At 41.6% G+C, this 26,004-nt stretch overlaps 1 protein-coding gene across 10 annotated transcripts in view; it reads left to right on the forward strand.

Moving 5' to 3' along the window:
* The window catches only part of Eya1 (EYA transcriptional coactivator and phosphatase 1), a 148,409-nt gene that overhangs the window by 15,604 nt on the left and 106,801 nt on the right, over window positions 1–26,004 (forward strand). For 6 of the 10 annotated variants that reach the window (XM_052717817.1, XM_052717819.1, XM_052717824.1 and 3 more), the window contains 3 exons: window positions 14,528–14,605; window positions 24,981–25,050; window positions 25,376–25,521. In XM_052717817.1, the coding sequence (XP_052573777.1) occupies window positions 14,528–14,605; window positions 24,981–25,050; window positions 25,376–25,521 (294 nt within the window). Of the gene's footprint in view, window positions 1–14,527; window positions 14,606–24,980; window positions 25,051–25,375; window positions 25,522–26,004 lie in introns of those variants that run through there. The other 4 variants (XM_052717818.1, XM_052717820.1, XM_052717825.1 and 1 more) reach the window with 2 other exon arrangements.

Below are 26,004 nucleotides of genomic sequence, written 5' to 3' on the forward strand. Positions count from 1 at the left end.
ATACAAAAGAGAACAACCTACATGAAAATTTCCCTGGTACATAGGCAGGCTTCTGGGAATCTGGTGCCTGTGGTGTGACACTTTGCGTAGCCTTGGTGCAGTGGGAAGGGGCTTGGACCTGCCTAGGCTCAGTGTGCTGGGCTCTGCTGACTCCCCATGGGAGACCTTGATTTGGGGGATGTGGGGATGTGGGGTGTCTTGGGAGAAAGGGCTGGGGGTGGGAGGAGGGAAGAGGGGGGATCTGTGGGTGGTATGTGGAGAGAGTAGAAAATTTCTTAAAAAATAAAAATAAAAAAAAATTTCCCATTTTGCCATTTCTAGTTTGGGAAGGAATAAAGGTCACCTCTTTTCTAATTCTTTTGGTGACTGGTAGAATCCCCCTTTATGAAGAGAGACTCTAAGCTAGGAAAAGCTAGTTTAGGACCTCAAATGCTTATAAGTGAAAACTTAGTATGATTATGTTTGTGGCAATTTGCTGGATTTGCAGATTATTTTTTTAGTTTTATTTCATGCCTCCACTATCCATTACACACACACACACACACACACACACACACACACACACCAAAAAAAAAAAGTGGTGAGCTTATCCAGCATTCCAAGGAAGAGGGATGTTTAAGTAAGTACTCTCCACAATAGACATCAGAAACATTTTTTTCCTGTAAAATGAGACAAAATTCAAACTGTTTACCAATCTTACCATTGTACCTATCAATAATAAGAGAGATTTTAGAGGAAAAATTATGAACTAAATTGTCTGACTTCTTAACACTATGAGACTATTTTGATACCTGCTACATATTTAGTCATTTCATCCTCCAAATAATTTTGAAGATGAGGTTCTGCACCTGGTTTGAAAGCAGTTATGTGACCTATCTGCTCTCTTAGGGCACATGGACTGTGTTGGAGAGGAGATGCAGAAGCATACTGTGATTGCCTCAGACCTTAAGTTCCTGTTTCCTAAAACGGGGGCTTTGCCACAGCACTGCTCCCCTTACTAGGCGGAAAACCTCATTCTTGCTGACATTCTTTACTTGCCTGAAGGATTTTTTATATCACCTTATCTAAGATTATGGCCAGGATGAAAAGGTTATAATATCCACATATATTTCTCCTTTGCCCAGTGGAGCCCCTGGACTCCTTGAAGGCAGGACAGACTTGTTCACTGTCCTTGGCATCTGGCAGCTTTGGCAACAGGTATTTGTTGAATGAATGCCCTTGTTACTAAGTAAATCATGTAAATGAGGCATTACAGGAGTAGGGCAGCCATTCATATTCATTACAGGAGCAGGGCAGCCATTCATATTACTTATAACACATTAACTATCCAAGGAATTATTTAAAGCTTCATTTTCAGTGCTTTGGAAAGTACTCTTCACAGACCAGTTCACAAAGTGGTCATGTGCATGTGCTCTCCATCCAGTGAACAGCCACATGAGCATCCCTGGTAGCTTTTGATTTGAACTTCAGTAGCCAATCTGCACTTGACCCATAAGAACTTACTATTTCACAAGTAGAACTATTGGACTTTGAATTTTAGCAGTGATGAAGCAATTCCTACATAGTATGACAAAAGTGACGTAATGATAAGGCTGTTGGTATTAGCATCTTTAAAATATGCCCCCAAAAAATGGAAGCAAAAATTTTAAGATAGGGAATGACTAAAGGAGAACTAATACATCCACACTTCAGTCAGTGTAAAGAGCGTGCTATGTGTGACAATGTCTCTTGTGTGCAGTTGTGTATGCGTCTCTGTGTGTTGAGTATAGAACAGAGAGTATGGAGAGAGGAGACCAAAGTGACAGGCTGAGTGGGTGACGCAGGCTCTGGGTACCAGGCTCAGGACTTGGGCAGGTAAACAGAAGTGTTGTGACTGGGTCTGTGTTTTAAGCCATACACTTAAGTAGTGTGGGTGGTAAGAAAGGGCTCCAGAGGAGAAGTGGCGATGGTAATTTTCTTGAAGCCACGGCTCTTATTTATGTGGTGTTGTCTCAGCACCAACCTCAGGTTTGCCTTGGGAGGTAAGTAAGACAAGAGCAATACTAAAACTGAAGGAAAGTGCTGTTACATGATGGGAGAGCATGCCATTTACAGTCAGACCCACTGGGGCTCAGCGTCTCAGTTCAGCTGTTTATGTTCCATGTACCAAAGGTCGGTTTTCAGAAGCAGCAGAGCAGGCTAGAGGGGCCTTGAGGCCAGGCTGCCTCCACTGGAAGCTGGGCTCAGTCAGTCTCCAGCAGTCTAGTGGCAATACCTCCCGCCCTTTATTCAGGTCTGTGCAATCAAGATGGTAACAGGACCTACAGAGGGTACCTCCGGGATGGGTCAGTAGATTGAAAACAGTCTGACTTGCAGGCAGTGCTGCTGTCTATCGGCTGGTTTTGTTGCCTTCAAGCCTTCATTACATAATGAGGATTACCGATTTATTCTTGTTGATAGGACAATTAGCCTATGCAAAGCACTGAGAACAATTACCGGCATCTGCTGCATGCTGAAGACATAGTAGCTACTATGAAATAATGATGACTGTTGTGTTCTAAGGAAGCATGTCGAATGGAGCTGATACGGCAGTATCTCTCTCCATAGGGGGCAAGCATATTTGCCCCTGCTCTGGGCTCCTGATGCCACCTAACAGCTTTTGCAGGTACTCAAAGAGTCCTTGATGAACTCAATAATAGCACTTAGTTAATACTGAGTGTGAGTGAGGTGACTATGTGGGTGCTCCTGGGGCTCAGTAAAAGACAGGAAAGGGGTACTAATCATTTGGTGAGCTGATTGCATTTTGGGCAAATAAACCATTTTTCCATATTGATATGATTGAGGTTCTGAGTCTGAGCCAGCTCATCTGCTTCCAATCTTCAAACACTGGTTGATTTTTACCATCTGCTAATTTGCAACATATACTGATACACTTCTCCTTGGTGCCCTGGTATTGGTAGACTAGCCTGTTTAGTGCCACTCTCCAGTTATCTCAGTCTATATAGAGGAGTGGTCCAAGATGCAAAAACTCTACTTGGGGAACATTTGACTCTTCAGTAGATTTATAAAAGAGGAATTAATTGTAGCAGTGAGAAACTAGCTGTATGATCTCAGCTGTTACTAAACATCTTCAGGCTGTAAATTTCACATCTTTGAAAGGAAACAAGTAAAATACATGCCCTTTAAGCTTGTAAAGGAGCTGTTCCTTGCTTCCAAAGTGTTAGTACTTATTGGCCACACAAGAGGTACTTAACACATAGATAGAAACTGTGTAATAAATTATCACTCCTCTATTTTAAAAGCTACATATGCATTATTTATGTCAGAAATGGAAACTGCTGTTTTGCCAAATTCTTAGGATGGGTCTTTTTTTTTCTTTCTTTTTCTTTTCTTTCTTTTTTTTTTTTTAACCATTGTGCCATGTTTTTCTTATAACAAGCTAAAAATACTTAGCTTCCACTGTGGTTTCTAAAGGCTAGTATCTGTTAGGCACATTTAAAACCTGTACCCTTCAATATGGATAATTTTACTGAAGAGAAGAAAGAGGCATAAACAAACATGGATGCTAATGATGTGAATGATGAAATGTTTAGAAGAAATCTTTAACATATGCAACTTATTTGGGGATAAATGAAAAATGAGGCTTTTTTTGTTTTTGGGATTTTTTTTGTTTTTATTTTTGTATTTTTGAGAACAGATATAGAAAAGCATAATAGCCTTCTAGCTCAGTCACACAGCACAGCAGGAAAATGTAAATGAATGACCCCAAGTGGTAGGTTTACAGTGATTCATCCATTGGGCCTCCCGGCTTTTCTGCACCCGACAACTGTCATCATACAGTACTGGGACAGAAGGGGAACAAGCATAGTTTTTGTTTTTACTGTGCACAAAGCACTCTGAAGGAGTGTAGAAGTTGGACTGTGAAGAATATCAGCTGACCCCTGCCTTAAGGTCTAGCCCTAGCTCAAGGTCTGATTGAGAGAGATACAATTTCCAACCTTTTGGCAAAAAAAAAAAAAAAAAAAAAAAAAAAAAAAAAAAAAAAACCTAAAAGACAATGATATTGCAAAATAAATTTTGGAGACTAAGACCTTCAGCCCACGACTCTAGAGTTCCCTAGGAGCAGGAGAGGGAGTGCTGAAGGTGAGAAAATGATTTTAGTGTATAAAGCTTTGTATGTTTGTGTGTTTGGTAAGAACATTAGCAAGTCACACGTACAACATTTTCATATGTGAACATCTGCTACATTTGTTCAAATGCAAAGCGTTGTCATCCGTTTCACAGAGGTTTACTTTCTCCATCAACAGATTAGCAAGAAGCTATCATTGAGTTCTGAAATATTCTGGTGTCAGAAAGAAGGGCTTCACTCCCAAGGCTAGAAGCCACCTATGCAGACAAAAGAGCTCTTCAGCTTGCTAGGCTCTGGCCAAGCTTCAAGGAGGAGGTGGAATCCGAGCTGAGTTAGGAAATGGGTAGAAGTTGAATAGGTAGAGAAGAGCTGGAAGGCATGTGAAATGAGGGAGCGCTGTGAACAAAGGTAGGATAGTTTGGGGGACTGTGAGGAGACTGGTTGAGCTGAAGAAGGAACTGATAGGAGATAAGCTTAGGGGAGTCAAGTGAAGCCAAACTGTGGAGGACCCTGAGCATCAGGCTGAGGAATTTGAACTGCCTGGGCTGGTAGGAGAAGCCAGAGAATATTTTGAGAGAGGGACCAATACTGTGAAAGTGTTTCAGGTATTAATCTGGCACCATATCCGGGAGTATTTGGAATGAGAGGGAGTGAGCTCCAGGATAGTCTCAATCTGTTCAGATTTGCTGTGTTGGGAACCTGAGCCAGTGGGACAGCAGTGATAACTACAAAAACCAGCCAATTAGAGTTGTGAACAACCTTTCAAGGGAGTCTACATTTATTGTCTTATTTCTTTTCTAAAAGAGGGCCACAAACATGGGCTTCTGCATGAGTCACTGCGCGATGACACTCTAGCATGCTCTGCTTCCCGTGACTAACGGGTTTTGAAATCTCCTGCCGTCCTCCTTGACCAGGTGTGTTGGTTAGATTTTTATTACTATGACTAAGTGCCTGGCACAACTAGCTGAAAGGGAAGGAGATTATATTTTGGCTTACAGTTTCAAAGGTTTCATTTTGTGGTCAGCTGGCTGCATGTACCCGAACCCCAGGTGAGAGAAACCATCACTGTGGAAGGGGCAGGCCACAGCAAAATGATTCAGTTCATGGTGGTCAGGAGGCAGAGGAAAGGCCAAGTGAGGAGAAATACCTTTCCAGAGCAGACCTTTCTTCACCCATCTAGGCCCCACTTCCTGTCTTCCACCACCTCCCAATCATGCTGCAGTATTGTAAGTCTATCAAGGGACTGACTAAGGTGTTGATTGGGCAGAGTCTCTAGAATGCAATCTTTTCCCAGAAGCTCACCCACTAGCATCCACGTACTCAGTCCATGAGCCAATGGGAGACATTCTATACCATGTATACTCTCATGTTCAAGTTTGGTCAACATGATTTGCTTTTCATAAGGTTGTATAAGCTACTTTTAAAGAGTTAATATTTTTCTCCCCTCTTGGGAGACAGAGAAGATGACTTTAATATTTCGAGGATATCAAGTTGTAGTCCCAATCCGAATAAAGAGCAGCATCATTTTCTAAGTGAGAGTTAACCAGAAGCAAAGCACTGAGTTTATAGTTATATATACTTTTGATAAAAAAAAGTAACATGGCAGGTTAATGTAATGCAATGATGTGTTTTTAAAATCAAGCATATAAAAATGTAAATTTAGGAACATTTTCCACTTTCATTTACCATGTACCAATTTCACCTATTTTTCACCTCTTTTCATTTGGTGTCACTTGTTTCTTTTGGAACCATTTGGTACTGTTTTTAAAAAACATGTATTTTCACTTTAGCCTATGGTTTCAGAAAAAGACTCTTTAAATGGTTAAGTGATGTTATCATTGAATCTGAACCATTACACAGTTGTGCTTTTCCCTTTTTAATCTCTATAGCATAATTTCTGCCAAAGCTATGGTAATTTATTTGCCTGACTCCTTAGGAAGTCAGGAAGGGCACTCTCTAAACAAACAAAAACCCAAAGATAGGACTTGGTGATAATGAAACAATATTCATTTGGCAAATGCATTCAAAACGACACAAGTGTTTTCTGTGTGTCCTGCCCATGGGAGACTTTGGTGAAAGAAGCTGCATCTCAGTTCCTGCAGTGATAATTTGGGAGGGCTAAAAGCTGTCTGAGATTCCAGTGTATTTATAACTGCCTGAGCAGTGTGCCTAATGGTTTAAGTTCACTGAAACTCGTCTTCAGGAAGCATGCATCTCTGACCTTCTTTATCTGTTCCTTCTACACCTGCCTGGTTCTGTGAGCCAAACAGTGGCCTAAGTTATGTAAAGATAGAACAATTTAAAAATGCTTCTCCTGCTGTGAAAATAGTTATCATACATCAAGATGGGTAAGGCTCTGAAACATAAAATGGTGTAGAAGAGGATACATATGGAGATAAATAAATATTTTATATATATTCTAAATGTGTATATCTTCTATATATCATATACAATATAAATTTTATATTCTATATTTTATATATAGATTGAATATATATAATTTATTCTAAAGAAGGCACAGACACAGGTTTTGAAGTTCAAGGAGAAACAATTATGCCTGAGTAGTAGATTAAGGACAACACAGTAGTATTTTCAAACGAAACTTGGAGTATATAATTCAGCTTGGAAAACTTATACAATACTTACTGTGAGTGAGTAAGAGCCTGGCAAAGCTAGAGCTGGGAGGAAGTCATGGCTACTGTAGGGTAAGTGTCTGTATACAGGGACCCGTGGTACCTTTTTAGAGCACATAGATTACAGTGTCTCACAGAGTCAGGATGTTTCATAAGAGTCTAATGCATGATTATTAGGGAATAGAAACTTCATTCATGCCTATTGAGTACCCTCTAAAGACCTCAGTGCCAGAAGTATTATACAAACCTAGCCCACCAAAATATAAAATTGCCTACAGGTGTGAGAGTGGAGCTGCTGATCCAATCTTCCCAGTTTTATAAGAGGGAGAAGGTAATTAGGAAGGAGAGTGACCATGAAATTTAGAAGGTAAATGTAATAGATGACTGTGGTAGAAGTTAATACACATGATTTGTCAGCTTTCTGTCACTGTAACAAATATCTGAGGTAACTAGGTTATAAAGAACAAAGGTATGTTGTCTGTTTTCTGAGCCCATGAACAGGTAGACTCAATACCTCACCCCTCCGCCATTATTGGAGATAAAAGCCAGGATATTATGTAAACTAGGGAAGTGCTCTTTCAGTGTACCAGTGGGCTACATCATGGCTTTTCTCTTCCAGTGTACCAATGGGCTACATCATGGCATTTCTCTTCCAGTGTACCAGTGGGCTACTTCATGGCTTTTCAGATTCTGGTCAGGGGAAAGATATTTCATCATAACTAGAACATTTGGCACAAGAAAATCATTCATCTCATGGCTGGGACATTAAAAGAGATTAATAGTAGCATAAGTAAAAGTTTCACAACCTCCTGTAATATCACACTAAGGGACCATGTCTCCACACCAGCTTCTGAGGCATTCTTAAGACCCAAGCTACAGTGACCAGTAGTAGGATCTAAGGAATGAGGAGGCAGAAGGAGATAGCCAGGCTTTGTGACTAAAAATTATTTTATAAAACCTGAGCCCTTCAAAGGGAAATGGTGGTGATATGTTCGGTTAGGTTGAGTTTGACTTTAACCAGGTAACTGGTTTCTATGGCAACGTTGTGTGTGTGTGTGTGTGTGTGTGTGTGTGTGTGTGTGTGTGTGTGTGTATGTGTGTATATATATACATATATATATACAGAGATTTCGGGGCTGTCTATATAAAATCATTTTTAAAAGGCATGGTAAGGAAAATTATTGTGAAGAAAAATGCAGACAGGTGGGAAGGAGGTGAAATTGTAGAACCACAGGATAGACAAAGGCAAATGATCTGGGGGGAAAAAAAGGAAGAAAATACATTAGAAAAAAAGGAACTGTTGTTGTAGTAGGGTAACCAATGATTTAAAACAACTGTCAAGGAAAGGGGTTTCTTTAGAAGGATTAAAGAAAATGAAAACAGAGAGAAGTTTGAGCTAGGAAGTTGGAAAGGCCATCTAGGGCAGCAGCAGATACTAACCGGAGGTGCGGTAGATTAGAGAGGGAGTCTGCGATGAGACTAGAAAAACAGATACCCAGAAAACTTGAAGATTAAAGAAGACAGCTTGAGAAGAAACATCGTTGAGAGACAATTCATGAACATTTAAACAATTAGGAGAGGGGCTAGGGACAGAGCACATGGTAGCTTAGAGTCCAGTGCTCAGTTCTGAGTCCGGCAAACCAAACATTCAGGGAGTTCTGTCTGTGTCCCTGGGTACAAAAGAAGCAGCTTTGTGGGAAGTGAGCATCCTGCGAAACCAAGCAATGAGGTATCATCGTAAAGGATGCCCGGAAGAGATTCGAGGAATGAGGTAAAAGTAAGCCCTGACAGAGGAGGGGAAACTTCAACTGAACTTAATCTGCGGACATGTTTCAGGAAGAGGAAATATTAACACACTCTCAATATTCTCTATAAAATATTTGGTGAGGGCATATGGGTGGGACATGAGGTATGGTTTGGGAACTAAGCAAAGTGGGAAAGATTCCATGAAGATATTTCAGACACTTGACAAGAAATGGAAAACATCCTGTCCCATGATGGGATGGCTCAAGGGAATGAAAGAAGAAAGGGCCCTGTTGAAGTGGGATTCGTCAGCATGTTAACTGGTTCTGGTCTGTCATGTTCACTGCGTAGAACAGCTGGCTGAAAACAGCAATGAGAAGTTGCCCATCCTGTGATTCGAGATTGACAAAAAGACACTTGGGAACGTGAGACCACACAGCACATAGAGTGGAGACCAGACATGGCAGGCACTGGGTTCCACATCGGCCACATGAGGCTGATGAAGTTGGAGTTGGGGAGCAGACAGGGGTTTGGAAAGACTGAGGTTCTGATGAACGTTAAGAGTGAGTCTGGCAGAAGTGAAGAAATGAGGAAGATTAACGTGATGTTTCTTGGAGGTGATGCAGTTTTAGGCAGTGTCTTAGGGGGATCTCTTTATAGTCAAACTTGAACAAATAGAATTGAGAGAGGAAGGAATCACAGAGAGAAGCAGTCCCTGTGTGTCTGAGCTTATGCCAACCAAAGAACTGTGAGATGAGCTTAGATACTGTCCAGGGAGTAGGGAGGGGACTGACTGCTTCTCACCCAGCCTGCTGCCATTCAATGTCCACGTGCCTTTCTGGGCAAATTCATCATCGCACAGGCTGGCTCTCAGTCCAGCAAGCAGAGCTACCATTTGGGACTGAACTTGCTTTGCGGTTTTATTAATATATGGGAGAAGGATCACTCATCAAATGGATTGAGCACTTCTCTGATTGCCCTATAAGTCTGGAGATGTGTTTTCATGACCATAACATTTAAAGTTCATCCAGAAGTTGATGAACGTGGAATTAGGGTGCAAGGGGCTAGTTGGCTGATCATCACAGCTAATCTCCCCAGGCTGCAGTGGTCTGAAAGGCAAGTCTCCACTTACAGTATAGAAAGAGGCTTTCTTGTTTTCATGGATCAGCTTACTGTAAAGAATGCTAGAATTTCTACGTGTATTCTGAAATTTCTGGTCACTGCTGCCTCGTGCATCATCTTTCTCCTGCTGACCTGGTCCTTCAGAAAAAAGCATACGCTGATGATGGTAATAGCCAAGGCACTAATTGTCTTAATGTAATTGTGATTTAGTCCCGCCTTCTTGAGTTATTCCCAAGATGCCTTGCTTGATTTGATTTTGGCTTACCCTAGGTAAGGCCTCAGTGGTTGATTTTTCCCTTTAGAGTCTCTCATTTCTTTTGTAAGGATAAGCCTGACTTTAATGTGGAGCTTCTGATTGATTTTAACATTATTATCTGTACCTTAAAAAAATGCTTTTGGAGCCAGGGATGTAGGTTAGTGGCAGAATATTTTTCCAGCATGCAACTCAACCAGTGAAAATAAATATTCTGATTTCTCATTCTTCCAGAGATATTGTAAGGAGAGGATGAGTGATTATAAAATCATGGGCTCTGGACTTAGCTCATGGCTGAAATGGTGGGCCTGGTCCTAGTGCATGGCTGAAATGGTGAGCTCTGGTCTGGACCTAGCTCATGGCTGAAATGGTGGGTTCTGGACCTAGTGCATGGCTGAAAGGTAGGCTCTGGACCTAGCTCATGGCTGAAATGGTGAGCTCTGGTCTGGACCTAGCACATGGCTAAAATGGTGAGCTCTGGTCCTAGTGCATGGCTGAAATGGTGGGCTCTGGACCTAGCACATGGCTGAAAGGTAGTCTCTGGTCCTAGTGCATGGCTGAAATGGTGGGCCTGGTCCTAGTGCATGGCTGAAATGGTGGGCTCTGGATCTAGCACATGGCTGAAATGGTTATAATCTTAATTTATTTCATTCTCATCTGAGTATATAATACCCAGTAACAGATACCTTTATCCTAGGTTTATGTTCTTGGCAGTAAAGCTAGATTGAAGTGCCATTAGTAATAAGCTGTGACTTTTAACTCTGAATACCGCTGCTGGTGATGGTGGTGAACACTGTTTCAGCTCCTTCTTGATACCAGATCTTTCACATAACATTCTGTGAATCTCTATTTCTGTAACAAAGATAATTTAAAAACATGTGTAAAAAGATGATTAGGGCCAAGGAATTAAATTGTAGAAAGTTTAGCAGCGGGTGGTTAGATATTCTTACCTCAACACTGATGCTCAAAGGCGTTAATAGATGGAAATTTGTGGAACATCTGAAGGGTAGCAGTGGCACAGGACAGCTGAGATCTGGAGTGTGTGGTCACATGAAGGAATTTCTGAATGTCTTAAAGGACATCTATGAGAGACAGTTGCCCAGGGTGGGATGGCAGGCCAGAACCTGAAGCAGAAGGAAAGAAGAGACACAGGTGTGTCAGTAATAGAAAAAAAAAATACCTACTTTGTAGTAAACTGAGGTCATATGACAAGCAGAATGGTATGGGGGAGGTAATCCTGTAGTTAGAAAACATTGTTTATAGATTTTTGCCCTCTAGTCAGGAAGCGTAGATAGGAGAGCTGTTCTCAAATGTCACAGTACCTTCTAGAAAAAAAAAATCAGCATGTGGTACTTGAAAATCCAAAGCTTGGGAGAGGTATTTTGTTATGCCATTTGCAGCCTATTGCTGTGTATGATAATCCAGGTGAGATGGAGTGGGTCAGATTCCCATGGGCACATACTGCTTTTGTCTCTTTAATTCTTCAGTCAGTGTATAATTGGCCATAACAAAGCCAGAAATTGTTAGTTTTTTTTTTTTTAAGTTTTCCTTCGTGTGTGTGTGTGTGTGTCTGAACATGGGTTGTCTTTTCCTATCACTTTCCACATTGCATTTTGAGGCATGGTCTCTCACTAAGCCAGAAGCTCTCTGTTTAGGTTAGACCAGCTGGCTAGTGAGCCCTCAGAATCTACCTGTCTTCCCTCTCCTTTCAGCACTGAGGTTACAGGTGTATGCTGCCATGCCCAGTTTATGTGGTCCTGGAGATATGAACTCGGGTATTCTTACCTACACAGCAAGCCCCTTATCTGCCTTAGCCCCTCAGAGAATATCTTACATCATTAGGCCTCTGTTGATCAGAGTATTCAATTACAGGGCTGATATAATCATGCACATCCTGGTAGTTACTTCATGGACATCATCTCCCCTTTAACAGGGAGCCTTTTTAGAAACTGAATTTAGTGGGACTCTTTAGTTCTTAGTGTATAGATGGCTGTGTTTGAATAGTGCCAAAAGGCAATGATCTTGGGACCTAAGAGAGAATATCGTCTTCCCTTCCTTTCTTTCTTGCCTAGTTTTAATGGATTTCAGGAACAATTGAAGTTCCTGGTTGGGAGTGAGAGTTGCATTTGATTGAGTTGGATCATGCAGAGACGTAGATGTCAGGGGAATGGAGATAGAGGGGGTTTTGTTGTAGGTAAACTTTCTCAGAGTAACTGTATAGTTCAAGCTATAGAGTCACTGACCTTAGATTTGGCAGACTTAGAAGCAATTTGGACCAACAGCCTAGGCAGTGGAAGACTTCTTTCTTCATTTTTTCTTGATATCTGGGCAGGGGATTTCTACTTGAGCTCATCCAGGAAGCTCACTGGTCTGGAAGCTCTGAGGGTGGAACTGGCAGAGTCATACTTTCTAATCAAACCACAGATGGTCGCACCAAGCCTCAGCGGCCGCCTTCCAGCTCTAACTTTTTGCAAAGTGCTACTTACTTATTACCATTTCATCAAGCTTTGGTCACGGGGCTGGGAATAAAGGAACTCCCCAAATTAAATCCCAGTTTGGATGCTTCCTGGCCTCTCTGGTTTCAGTTTTTACACGTGAGAGAGACAACAAAGTGATGCCTGGCTAAGGAGTTTCGGAGACCTCGCAGACCTTCCCACATGCTGATAACATTCATGAAGAAGCTGACCCATAGTAGGCATTTTACATGGTCAGTCTTCATTTTACCACATTCCACCCTTTGGCTTAGCATATGGTGGTGGATCTGGAGTTGGGCATCCCACTAGTGGCCAGTCTAGAAAGTGGACTAGAACAATTGTCTGATTTAATGAGGGCATTGTGTCAGGTCTTTAAAGGAACATGAAGTATAATGTGGACATCTTAAGCATGAAACCCCTGTAGTTACTGTTGGCTTTCCTACAGCTGTGGCGATGTCGTGGTTACAAAGGGCAAGAACATTAGGTGGCCGGTGGCATGGGGGAGAAGGGAACGGCAGGCTTCTGTCGGAATGGATTAGCATCAGCTAAGACTTCTAACCCAAAACAACTGGCAGAAAAGTGAAAACTTGACTCAGAACTTTAGTCTCACTGTTGTGTGGTCTACATGAAAACAGTCAGGCAGAATGATTTCCATTAGTCTCGGTGTTTTGGGTTTTTTTTGTTTCTTTTTTGTTTTTTTTTTCTTTTCGCCTCAACTTTGTTTAGGAACCATCTAAGTAATTAATTTTTTTAAATGACTGTCTGATCCATCGACTTATAACGTTCATGTGAAAACCACTCGTCATATGTGTGTAACATGCTTAGGGCCAGGGCTTGGTCTGGATGAGTCCTCTGCCTGGTGTTTTGGAGAAATCAGTGACACTGAGACAGAAGAGCTATTTTCTCCATCATCTTCTCCCATTCCAGAATGTTCTTACTTTGAGGGAGGAACCTCTCTTCCTGAATACTCTATAGTCATAACCTTCACTTCAGGGAACACAGAGTTTCAGGTTGACTTTTGAGTATGCATTTCACCCCTGAAAACATGAAAATAGAGAAAAAGCCACCTTCATACATAGGTTAGGAGCATGCCAGTAATGGCACTCCAGAAAAGGGATTCCAAACCTAGGGAGGGGAAAGGCAGATGTTCTCAGTTCTGAAACATTGTGGCTTTGTTTGGTTGTATATAGTCATTGTGTCATTCTGTTAGAAGTAGGTTTAGTAAACATTCTATAACCTAAATCAGAATATTATTTCTCAACCCTAAGGAATTTTGTCAAAGATTATATATACATTTACAAATATATTATGTTTATGAATTTTTCTTCTCATACTATCTTTTGTCAATATTATTTTGAAATGAGAAAATTCCTTTTTTCTTCACTGTGCAAAAACATATTGATGAATTGGCCATATGAATGGCTTAGTGATAGGAGTTCATTAGCTTGAGGTTGTATCTGCACCATACTAGGTATCTAAGGAAGTGTGTGTGTGTGTGTGTGTGTGTGTGTGTGTGTGTGTGTGTGTGTGTGTAGTATGTATAAGCACATAATTGTTCTCAATCATCATAGAATCAGTTAGTCTTAAGGATGGCCACTTATTTCCTACTTCTTAAAACCCTTTTAAATCTTTCCTTCTGATTGCTTGGCTAAATAACAGATTTTTTAACAAGCACCAAGAAATAATTTCACATTGTATATTGTAAGTAATGTTTTCACTAATAAGTAAAGTAGTATATACTGAAAATGATTTTAATTAGTTTTGAAATTCTTCCTTTAAAGCAGTGGTTCTCAGCCTGTGGATCCGGGTCCCATATCAGATATCCTGCATGTCAGATATTTATACTATGATTCATGTAGCAGTAGCACAATCACAGTTATGAAGCAGCAATGGAATAATTGTATGGTTGGGGGTCACCACAACATGAGGAACTGTGTTAAAGGATCACAGCATTAGGAAGGTTGAGAACGGTGGCTCTGAAAGGTAATTTGTAACAGAAGGACTTTCTTACAGAAAAGAAACTTAACATGACAATTTTTCGAAAGAGAGTCTAGCAAGAAAATCTGACTTATATTCAAATGGAAAGATACTGTCTTATAAAATGATTTCTCAGCATTATTTAGGATGTTATATGTTCTCTCCTTTACCAATGACTGCTAACTCACTGTGTGATGATGTGTGCTTACTTTCGCAGTTAAAACAGAGCCAATGAGCGGCAGTGAAACAGCTTCAACAGCAGCAGACGGGTCCTTAGACAGTTTCTCAGGTTCAGGTAAGGAACGAATACTAGATTTTCCAATTCGCACTAAGCATTGTGTTTCCTACTTTATTATATGAGTCTATGTGTTTATGTAAATATATGAGTATTCACAAATACAAATGTAAATATAGCTCTCCTCCCAATCACAGACAAACAATTCTGGTGTTTGTAGTCCCTGTGAACTTTATACAAATAACGTTGGTGTCCAAAGGAGATAAAAGGACTTTTGTTCTTCATTCAACTAAATTACCTTTTATGCAAAGGATGTGTCTCCTTTTATTATTTGTATCATTTTTCCAATTATGCAAGTTTGCATCAGCAAAATGACTCTTCAAGACATCCTAAATAGACTTAGTTCCCCCAAACTTTACTCTGAAGGCCTATGTTGGGTTGACTCTGTTGAGCAATGTTATATTCATAGGTTTACATCACTCTCATATTAGTAGAGCCACTAGTAAATAGTACACATATCATGTCTGTCACAAGGAAAACACTCAGAAGAACTTAATGGTTGCAGTGGCTAACCATGAGACCCTTGCCATACACTTGACAAGCTACCCAGAGTGTTTTGTTTTATTGAAAAATGATTTCTATCAGAGACAATTCTTAAGTTGTATACTCTTGTTATATTGCCTACTGTGTTTTTGAGACCTATGTTTTAGAAGTGCTGTGCCTTCATAGATTTTTGATTGATGAGCTAGTTCTTAGAGTCACATATTTACAATTCACCGCAATGGAAAGGAATTATATGCACATATAAAATTAAGTATACATACACAATTTTGGCACTAATGATATTAGATGGAAGCAATAAAAATAAACAACAGAGCATATTATGTCTTATTCTTTCACAAAACATTAAATGGAATTTAGCTCATTCCGGGTAATGTGCTTTGTGCTATTGTAAATTCATAGGTGTAAGAAAATGGTCCCAGTTCAGGACGTAATGAGACAAACAAATGAAAAATTATCCCAGTACAGTTGGACAATAGCGGAGGGAAGACCTAAGATTGCAAGAGCACCCAGGCGGGCACCTAGTAGAGATCAGGCCAAGGCAGACTATTAGGAAAGATGTCCCAGATTAACACTCAGATTTAGGAAACAAATAGCAAAAAGTTCATGTGGAACCATGGAGGAGGACACTGACAGATTGGCTACTCTATGTGAGGAGACCATAGCCCAGAGGGCATGGAACGGTGGGAATTGACAATGGTCAGACATTCCTAATGGGTGCTGTGTGAGCAATGTGGATGTGCTACAAAGGGGTGGGTTCAGAGTCCAAGGACACCAACAAGATCTTCCTGGAGTTTATTTTAGCCTCTGTGCAATGGGAGACTTCAAAGGACAGGCTGATGCTTAGGTTCGTATTCAGTCACGGGTGCTAGGGCAGTGTATTTGAAGACACCTGAATTCAAGTGAGAGACCAGTTTAAAAGCTTTTGCACTAATTGGATTAAGAAATATTAAAGATGAGGCTGGAGAGATGGCTCAGCTGTTAAGAGCACCAGCTGCTCATTCAGAAGATCCAAGTTCAATTCCCAGTGCCCACATGGTGCCTCACAACTGTCTGTAACAGTTGTGTCAATGTAATTGTCAGGCCCAGGGGATCTGACACCCTCACACTGATGTATATGCAGGCAAAACACCAATGCACATAAAATAAAAAAAAAATACATTGTTTTAAAAAAGAAATCCTGAAGAGTCATTGTAAAATTCTGGCAATGGGAATGGGAAAATGAGGGATTCGATACATTTATGGAGCTTAAGTCATCCATGACCATTGGGCATTGGGTCAGTCAAGCAAGACAGAGAGAAATAGAGCTAGGCATGTGTAGAGCATGTTTGACACATCAACATAGGGAGTGTTGAATGAGATGTATGAGCTCCCTGAAGGTGCTAGGTAGATTAGGCACTAGAGCTCAGAAAGTTTGCAGATGGGAAGTTTGGAAGTATACAGGGTGGTAAAGTTAGTGGACTTTATTAAAGTTGAAGACATGACAATGGAAATAATTAGAGATGTAGAGATGAAGCAAGAATATTGAATTGGAAGTGAAAGCAGAGAATTTAAAGGAAACACTGTCTATATGGCAGATTCATTCATACACAGCCATTACTTATGTGTGTATGTATATACATGCATAAATACTTATGTGCAGTGTATATGTAGACACACAAATCTTAGTACTATGAAGTGAAAGGTAGGTTATATAAGAGTAATGTTCTTGGAAACCTGTGGTGAGGCACAGCTTTAGTTTCAACACTCAGAGACAGAGGCGGGTGGATCTCTGAGTTCAAGGCCAACCTGGTCTACAGAGTGAGTTCCAGGTCAGCCAGAGCTACACAGAGAAACCCTTTCTCAAAGAAGCAAAATAAAATAAAATAAAATAAAATAAAGTAATATCGTTAGTATAATCACACTTTTATTTTTAAAGAAAGGCAATTTCTTCGTTTGAATGTATTTCTTTGTGTATGGGAACAAGGGTGGTGTTTGTGTCTAAGTAGTGGGACAAATTTTGAATTTCATTTTTTTCTTTTTCTGCTATTGTTTATTGGGCACATGTATAGCACTTATAGATTTACAAAGTAGTATTTTTTAAAACACAGGTTAGATAGCATTTGCCACAGGGAGGAAACAAAATTTGAAGGGATTCTGTCCCATGATCGCCTTGCAGTCTTGACGCCTGTACCAGGCTATTCATCGTTTCTCAGTAAGGTAGCCCAGGAATAAGCGAGTCGTGAGTGCAGTCTACGTTTCCCCTGCAGTGTCTCAAAGAGGAGGTTAGTGATAGGCATATGAATGTGCAGAGCTGGAGGAGACTGGAGGAGACGCTGGGCAGAATAGGAAAGTACAGCAAGGCAGCTTCCAACTTAAAAAGTGGATAGACAGTGCGGTCACAGGTCCAAACAGAGCTAGAGCTCTTGAACTTGGAATATATGCCCATCGAGTGAGTTCTCCATTTACAGTGGTGGTTCTCAACCCGTGGGTCACCACCCCCACAGGGGTTGCATATCAGATGTTTATATTATAATTCATAACAGTAGCAAAATTAATGCTATAAAGTAGCAGGGCAATAATTTTGTGGTTGGGGGTCACTGCAGCTTGAGGGACAGTAATGAACTACAGCATTAGGAGGTTGAGAATCATGGCTTTAAAGGCTTAGCAACCTACATGAAGAGACATTTGGTTTGATCCAGAGTTATGAACTTGCCAGATAGGATGCAAGGGAAAGTCGAGGTAAAAGAATTGAGAGTATTTAAAAGGAGTAGCATAATTATTCATGTGTCCAACTCTCTCAATGGAGAAGATACAGCCCGACATCAAAGATGGAGGGAGCCCTGCATCTCGCAATGACGTTGGAAAAGATGTGAAATGAGAACAAGAGAATGAAAATTCTGGAAAGAAAAGAATCCCAACCCACCCCCAGTCTCCAAGCCAGTGAGATGCCACCACACAGTTCTATAGTTAGTTCTCCATACTTTCTTGCTTAGCCTTCGTCAGTACTTTAAAAATTATTTTTCATTATCTGTCTTCTTGTTTACTGTGTAGCTCTATGAGAACAGAGTTTCTTGGTATTATCCACACTTACATACCAGTAGCCATGATAATACTTAGTGCATTAGAGTTGCTCAATATATGTTGCCTAAATGAAGAAATGAAATGGCCAACGTTCTTGTGGTTTGAGACATGAAATGTGGTCTTGAGCCAGAGTAGAGATCCAGATAGAAAAAGAAGAGTTCCAGAATAATAATTTAGGAGCCCATTGGGAGATACTGTCAAATTCTAAAGCTTCTGCTCAGTGCAAGGAAGCATCTGGGAGGTTGTCATCATTGGAATGTTGGAGAGCTTTCATGAGCCCCAGAGAATGAACGGTTTTCCAGACCAGTAGAAAACAAATGCTTTGACGAAGCAATTTGTTGGGGTCTTTGTAATGCCTTGAGTCTCAGATACTTGGCAGCTGCTGCTTTGAAAAGACACATAGGAAAAACAGGTCCCTAGAAAGGGGCTGAGGGAAGCTGGAGGGATAGCCTGTTGAACCTAGAAACGATCTTATTTTCTACAGTCTCTATATGAGGAGAAAGAGGAAAGATGTGGGTGAGGGAGGGAGTGGGATGAGGGTCTAAAAAGCAGAACTCTGTGGAGACAAAGCTCTTTCATTCTCTCAGAAGATAGTCAACAAGGAGAAGGTGGCTTATGGCCACTCTGGTAGCGGTGGCAGGGTCACCCCTGTCTTATGAGGGGGGATTCTTTAGTGTCTTCCCTCCCACGCTCAGTGTGGGGACACTAGAGCAGACTGCTTAGTTTGCTGAGGCATGTGGGGGCCTTGAAAACTGCAAGGTTGTTCAGTGTGTTTGGAAACCATTGCGATGCTTCGCTCACTTACTCTTTACCAGTACAAAGTGATTCGTTAGTGTGAGCACACACATGCAATGAATTGTTGGTACTCATGCATGTATACTCACATCTAGGCCATGTTAGGAATGAAGGTCAGAGGACAGCTGTCAAGAGTCGAGTCTCTCCTTCGTCATGGGGTCCCAGGGGACACACTCAAGTATTTAGGCTTGGTAACAAGCACCCTTGTCACCATTATCTGCTAGCTCTCTGTCCAGCCCTGGCACAATTATTTTAGTCATTTAAAAATTTGAAGGGCCATAGAGATTGTAAACAATGTGTTTACAAGACCTCTGACTAACCTGCCAGTCCCCACCCCCACCCCCCACCCCCGAATCAAAATTTGTTGCTAGTTGTTAGTTAAGCACCTATTGATGGCATCAGTCATACACAGTCTAGTGTATCAGCAAATAGAAGCTACTTAACAGAAGAGGAAACATCATGAATGATCCATATGGCTTACTTATTAACTGGTTATGAAAAGATGTCACTTTGAAGGTCTGACTCTGAAGCAAAGAAAAGTGATCAGAATCAGCAGAAGAGTTGTGGAGGTTCTTTTTTTAGAGAGGGGCTCCTGTGGAGGGGGACGTCTGAGCACAGACCACCATGAAGGAAGGAATGAGTTTTGGTTGGGAACTTGGTACCTTGGTTGGCACTTCGGGTTTTTGCACGATCTAATTTTTATCCTTAAAGGATCATTTTTTGGGAGGCTGAGGAGCTAGCCCAGCGGTAAAGTCTTTGTCCCTTGAGCTGGAAAGCACGAATTAAGGTTTCTGTGCCCCTGTAAAACTTCAGGCATGCAATCTCAAAACATAATGTGGAGAAGGTACTGAGGAAGACCTAATGTTGGCCTCTAGCCTCCCCACATAAGTGTGTGTACTCATATATAGGCACACACACACACACACACACACACACACACACACACACACACACACACACACCATTGTATGGAAAAGGCTTTATGGGGACACGGTAGGATCAGGGAGTTCAGCATTTCCCTGACTGAGAAGCAAGTTGACTCGTTTCTCAAATCTTCCCAGAAAAGCCAAGGAGTTGAGAGTCATGTGCCAGGATCTTGTTAGGGGAAAATTGTGAAGAAGAGAAGGACTGTCTTGCAGTCTAATGCATTTCAGCAAGGGCTCTGGGCGACTCACAGGTCTCCCAGCCCTGGCATCCTGTCAAGTATTGTCACTGTTCAGGAGGAGCCATTGAAACAGAGGCATCCCTGTACCTCTGCCGATAGACTTCAGAACCTGGCTGCATAGCCCTTGCCAAATGATGTCTCTTCAGTGCAGACAGGAGAGGGGCCTTCTCTCATTGCCATGTCAGGGATTAGATCAGAGCAACGAATGAGTGGGGCTGAGACGCTGTCAGAGTTGAGCGTTTTGAATTATCTTGAAGAGGGGACTTACTGTACTTACCATTCAAGAGCATATGAGCATGAAGGGCAGAGAAGAGTGAAAACTCATGTCTGTATGTTTGATCTGACTGGCAGAGGTGTGTAGCCAGTATAACAGGGCTGCCTTATGGAGTCATGGACTGAGAACAGGGGACTCCTGAGTGTCCTCTTGATCTGCTTAGGGAATTCTCATACTTGAGGTTGATATTTACTCTGAATTCTCCGCCACGGCAAGATTTATGGAAGCCTCTTTAAATGATGTGGAAGAGAAAGAATGGAATACTCACAAGTGTGCTAACTGTGAAGGAGGTACGGGTTGTCTGTGTGTTTCCAGGTCCCTCTGATTCCTGTCATTTGGAGTTGGTGAATGGATAGGGTGATGAATGGATAGGGTGACTGTTGTATCTACCCTGATAACATAATCTTCCGTAATCTCACTTGCTCCAGGTCACTCTGGTCCCAGCACACTAAAATCAATTGCAGTTCCTCGATTGCTGTTGGAAAAAGTAGTTTAGGCAATTAAGGGAATTATATCTGGTATGCTATATGGCAGTTGGAAATATATAGTGATTTTAGGTGCACTCAATTATGGGAATAGCAGTAAGTCTTCATGGCTCTTTACTAGTTCATAGAGGATACACTTTTCTCCAATTTACAGAACAAAAATATCCCAAGTCAGGCTCATTATGTATAGCCTAGAATATCAGATCCACCCTTCAGTTCAGGTTTAAAACACACCTTGCTTATGACTGCAATTTCATTTTATTTTTTATACTTTGTGTGTGTGGGTTCATATGTACATATGTATGTATGTGGCCATACTTGTGTCAAACGCACATATGAAGATCAGAGGACAATTTGCTGGAGTAATTCTCCTTCTGTCACATGGTCCCCAGGGATTGAACTCAGGTCCTTGGATTTGGCACCCCCAGTCTAGCTACCAAGCTATTTCATAGGCCAATGATCTCATTCTGACTATAGAAGTATTACTTATTGACAACTTACCATGTGCTACATAGATCCTACCAGATGCTGAGGAGACAGACATGAGAAGTCTCCAGCACCTGAAATTCATAGTTTGCCGAGAAAAGTAATAGTTACACATGAAATTACGCTAGCCAGAATGCATTGTGCCTAATGGTGCTTTGTGGATATGTGCAATGTTCCAAGAAAGTGCAGAGAAAGAAGATAAAGTGAAGAAAAAGTGACAGTTTAGTCTCTGTGGTGCGAGGCTTGTCAAACAGAGGGAAGGAGAGTGTGATAAGACAGTGGGCCTATCCTGAAGAACACTCAAGACAAATGTAGCATGGATGATGTGTACAGGAGTCCTGAAGTGCAGGCGGGTTGCATTGTACCAGAAAAGGGAGTGTATGGAAGCCTCAGTCTCCTACATCCTCTTCCAAATAATTCAACAGTCATTCCTTGAATCGTGTGAGTGGCTACAAGACTGTGAGCTTTAGGATGGATATGAAGTGGAGATGAGGCGATTCTCTGGTGGCAGTGGGGAGGGAGGGTAGAGGGTGGAGCATGGCTGCTGCAGTCATCTCAGTGTGAGATGAGGAGGACTTGACGCAGGGCTGGAGTCCTGGATGAGGGATAGTGTAAGGGTGAGCCAGGTCAGCAGGCTGCTTTAGGATTTGGGATGAGTGAATGGAAGGAGGAACCAAGATGGTGACTGGGGTTTCTAGTTTCTATATAGGATGTCAGAGGAATGTATGTTTTGGTGGAATAACAGGCTACAGATTCAAAGGCCAGTGTGCCTGGGTTCCCTATTCCTCTGTATTTAAAGATGTTATTTCTATGTATCCTGAATACCTCATGTGTAAAACATGAGTAAAAAAACATGAGTCAAACCATGAAGCATTTTCCTGCATAGATGGCAGGCGATGTTGCTTATTGAGTAGAATTGAAAAACAAACAAACAAATGAATAAAACAGAAGCTGGGAGAGAGCTCATTTTGTACTGTGTACAAGAATGAAGAGGTGTGTTTGATCCTACAATCCATGTAAAAAAATCTGTGTGCTTGTAATCTTAATCTTGGAGAGATGGAGTTAAGTTGACCCCTGGGACGCGCCAGCCAGCCTGCCTAATCTAATCAGTGAGTTCCAAGCAAATCAGAGACCCTGTCTCACAAAATAAGGTGGTCAGCGCCTGAGAAGGGATGTTCAAGGTTAACCTCTAGCCTTTGCCTCCACACACACACCTGAACACATACATGCACCTGTATACACATGAACATGCACACATGTGTACACACATAAATACAGAGAGAAGGGCAAGGTTAGGGACAAACTTGGTGAGAATCAGAGAAAATCATTTATTTATAGAACACGATAGGAACCACTTCATGTGAATTATCTTAGTCCTCACAGGGCTCATAGGAGGCCTAGAAGCAAGCATTGCTGCAGTCACCATGTGGAAGCTGAGAGTGACTGACTCGAGACCACATGACTTGACTTTCCACATCCCGGAGCCCCCAGTTCTCATCACTTTCCTACGTCGACACACATACACTGCATATACTTTGAACACACGTTTCCCTGACTTACAGTGTGATAGACAATCCTAGAATCCCCCGTTGTTTTCTTTGTAAAAACATGGGTGGGTGCAACTTACTGAGATCATCATCTTTTCAAGACTTGTGACCCAGGAATTGAAAAACAGATCTACAGCTAGAAAAGAATGAAGGGGGGCGGGGGGGTGTCTCGTGGCTTCTGTCACCAGGTGTCATTTGCTTTACAAACAGTTGTTTTTAATTGCGATCGTCCAGAGGAGATAATTCTTTCTGCAGATATTGTCTACTTCGTCCTAGGCCTCTTTTTATGCTTAGAGAAGGGGAGTGGAAGGGCTTGTCCCCACAGGTGGCCTGGACAACTGTCAGGCAGCCCTCATAATCTAAGTGTGTTCTCAGCAATACTTCCCTTCTGGAAACTGAAGCATTTAACAAATCTCCCTGCAGGGAGGATAGGGCTTGTCTTTCCGTGATTGTTCCTGCGGCATCAGGCAAGGGCCTTGGGTCCAAGCAGATATGCAGTAAGTGCCCAAAGCTAGGGGAACATGAACCGGGTTGTCCTGCCATCTCTTTCCTGTGGATTCTCTCCCTCCTAAGGCGACACCAGTGGTGGAAATCTGGCAGTGTGAAAGGCTGGAATGGCCCCAGATCTCTTTGCAGTCCCTGGATTAGCTCTCATTGGTTTGAATGGAGAAAGACAGCCCCTCTCTTCTGAGAGTCTAAGCTCTCTTCTTCTCTCACTCTTCTCCCAAGTACCCACTGGGAAATGAAGTGTGACAAGTATAAATGCGTTCCTCGGCAAATGAGAAAACACATGGCTCTCTGAGTGTGTGGGACTTTGCCTAAGAGTGAGAGAGAAATACGGCTAATATGTAACAGAGCCTCTGAAAATACTGAGGATTAACGGAGGAAGAAAATAACCATGTTACATTCCATAATAAGTGCACCCAAACACCATGCATTGTAGCCAGGGGAAGATTGGGAAGTTTGAGGGAAAATATGTATTCACAAATAAATATATATAATGTTATTTATAAGTAAATTGTCCTACTTTTAACAGAAGCCAACGTTTTAAACCGTTATACTATTGAAAATGGGTTTTTGCTTTTTTAAATTTGAATGAGAGTCAAAGAGCATTTGATAGAAGCCTGGTGGATTTCTGAAACATCCAGAGTCAAGAAAATCTGATTAAAAGAAATTAAGTTTCGCTTGATTGCTAAACTGCTTCTTTAAAGAAAGAAAACAAAACAAAACATCATTTGCTTGAGCATCCCAGTTGAGTACATACATCTAAGAGAGCAAGAACACACAGCAGCCCAAGAACAAACAGGCTCGGTTTGCAACCTGAGACATTAAAGATCGTTGTAGGAATGCAGTTTCACTAAACAACATTGTTAAAGCGACACAGGCAAACGTGAATCGTTCCCATTTCCCTCACAGGAGAGATTAGGCCGTGTTCCTTTTTAGTTCGGGTTCCTGATGTATATAGACAATGGGCCAGAGGACCGTTCAGCTTCATACCTCTGTTTCAGCCTGGCTTTCCCAAGGAGGACAGCACTCCTCACCATCAAAGCTTTTCGACAAGTATTTAAGGCTGCATTTATAAGTATTTATGGCTGTGTCTATGTTTTTTTAAGAGTCTATTTAAAATTAGAACCACTCAATCAGTGCCTATACATTCCCTGTTTTTTAAAGGTTTATTTTATTTTATGTGTGTGGGTGTGTTGCCTGCACATGTCTGTACACCACGTGTGTACATTGCCTGAGGAGGTCATAATGAGGCATCAGCTCCCCTAGAAACTGAGGTTACAGGTGATTGTTAGCCAATAGGTGGGTGGGTGCAAGAGATCAAACCCAGGTCCTCTGGAAGAGCAGTCAGTGCTCTTATCTGGTGAACCACCTCTCCAGCCCTCTTTGACTTCCTATTAGGGAGACCATATAAAATCACTACGTCTATAGATCACAGAGGTCAAATACCTGACGTCTCCTATGGTGTTGGTGTAGTTTGTGACAGGCCAGTGTTTTTCTCATGTTCAGTATTCTCCTTGGGTTCCTAGCATCACTGTGTTTTCTTTTTCCTCAGCTCTCGGGAGCAGCAGCTTTAGTCCAAGACCAGCTCACCCATTCTCTCCACCACAGATTTATCCTTCCAAGTAAGATATATTTTCTCTTAATCAATACATGACTTTTCTAAGTAGACTTTACCTTGTTCCAAGTCATGTCTGTGCCCATATTACGTCTTAATTTAAGCAAAAAGTAATTTTTGTAGAAGCTTAATGAAATACAATATATGCAAATTTATTTTAATCACCACCTGGTAGCACTGACGTACTCTGAAGTGCTTTGTCAATGCTAGTGGCAAGTTTGACTATAAGATAGACTCTTTAGCTGGAATTTGTGTTGTAGTTGTTCATTTTGACCTTGCATGTTTCCATCTAATGCATGGGCTTTCTATTTTCTGTCATTCCTGACAACTAGCAGACCATACCCACATATTCTCCCTACCCCTTCCTCACAAACTATGGCTGCATATGGGCAAACACAGTTTACCACAGGAATGCAACAAGCCACAGCCTACGCCACGTACCCACAGCCGGGACAGCCCTATGGAATTTCCTCCTATGGTGAGTCATTGGACCATTATTCTTACGGTGTATTCTGGTGGGCCTGTGTTGTGGGTTTGAGTAGTACTTCAAGAGTGTTGCTGTTGGTCCACTTCCAAAATTGTTGTTCGCCTCTTGCTTGCAATTCTGTATAATTCTTGCTAGTGAGCTTTGTAAGGACAGTGAACTCTTACCTTGAGGTCAGAGGTGATGAACAGATTGCCTGGGTCTTAGGCCCCTTGCTCTCCTTTCTCCCTGCTTATATCTGAATTTGGCATCAGAGCACTTGACTCTGGAATCCAAAGTATTTTTGTGCATATTTGTGATAAAACTTCTATGAATGAAGGCTTTTGGGGTAAAGATCCATTTCCTGTTTATCAGATGCCTAGCTATGATTAGGGAAGTACATGCAGAATTCAGCAAACTCTTGCCCTAAACCTAGGGGTGGTTCCATGATCGAATTTCAGCTTTATCACCCATTAGGAAAAGTGATCTATATATCGC

The sequence above is a fragment of the Peromyscus californicus genome, unplaced genomic scaffold, assembly GCF_007827085.1.
Source record: "Peromyscus californicus insignis strain IS unplaced genomic scaffold, ASM782708v3 Scaffold_5__1_contigs__length_169319896, whole genome shotgun sequence".
Lineage (NCBI taxonomy): Eukaryota > Metazoa > Chordata > Mammalia > Rodentia > Cricetidae > Peromyscus > Peromyscus californicus.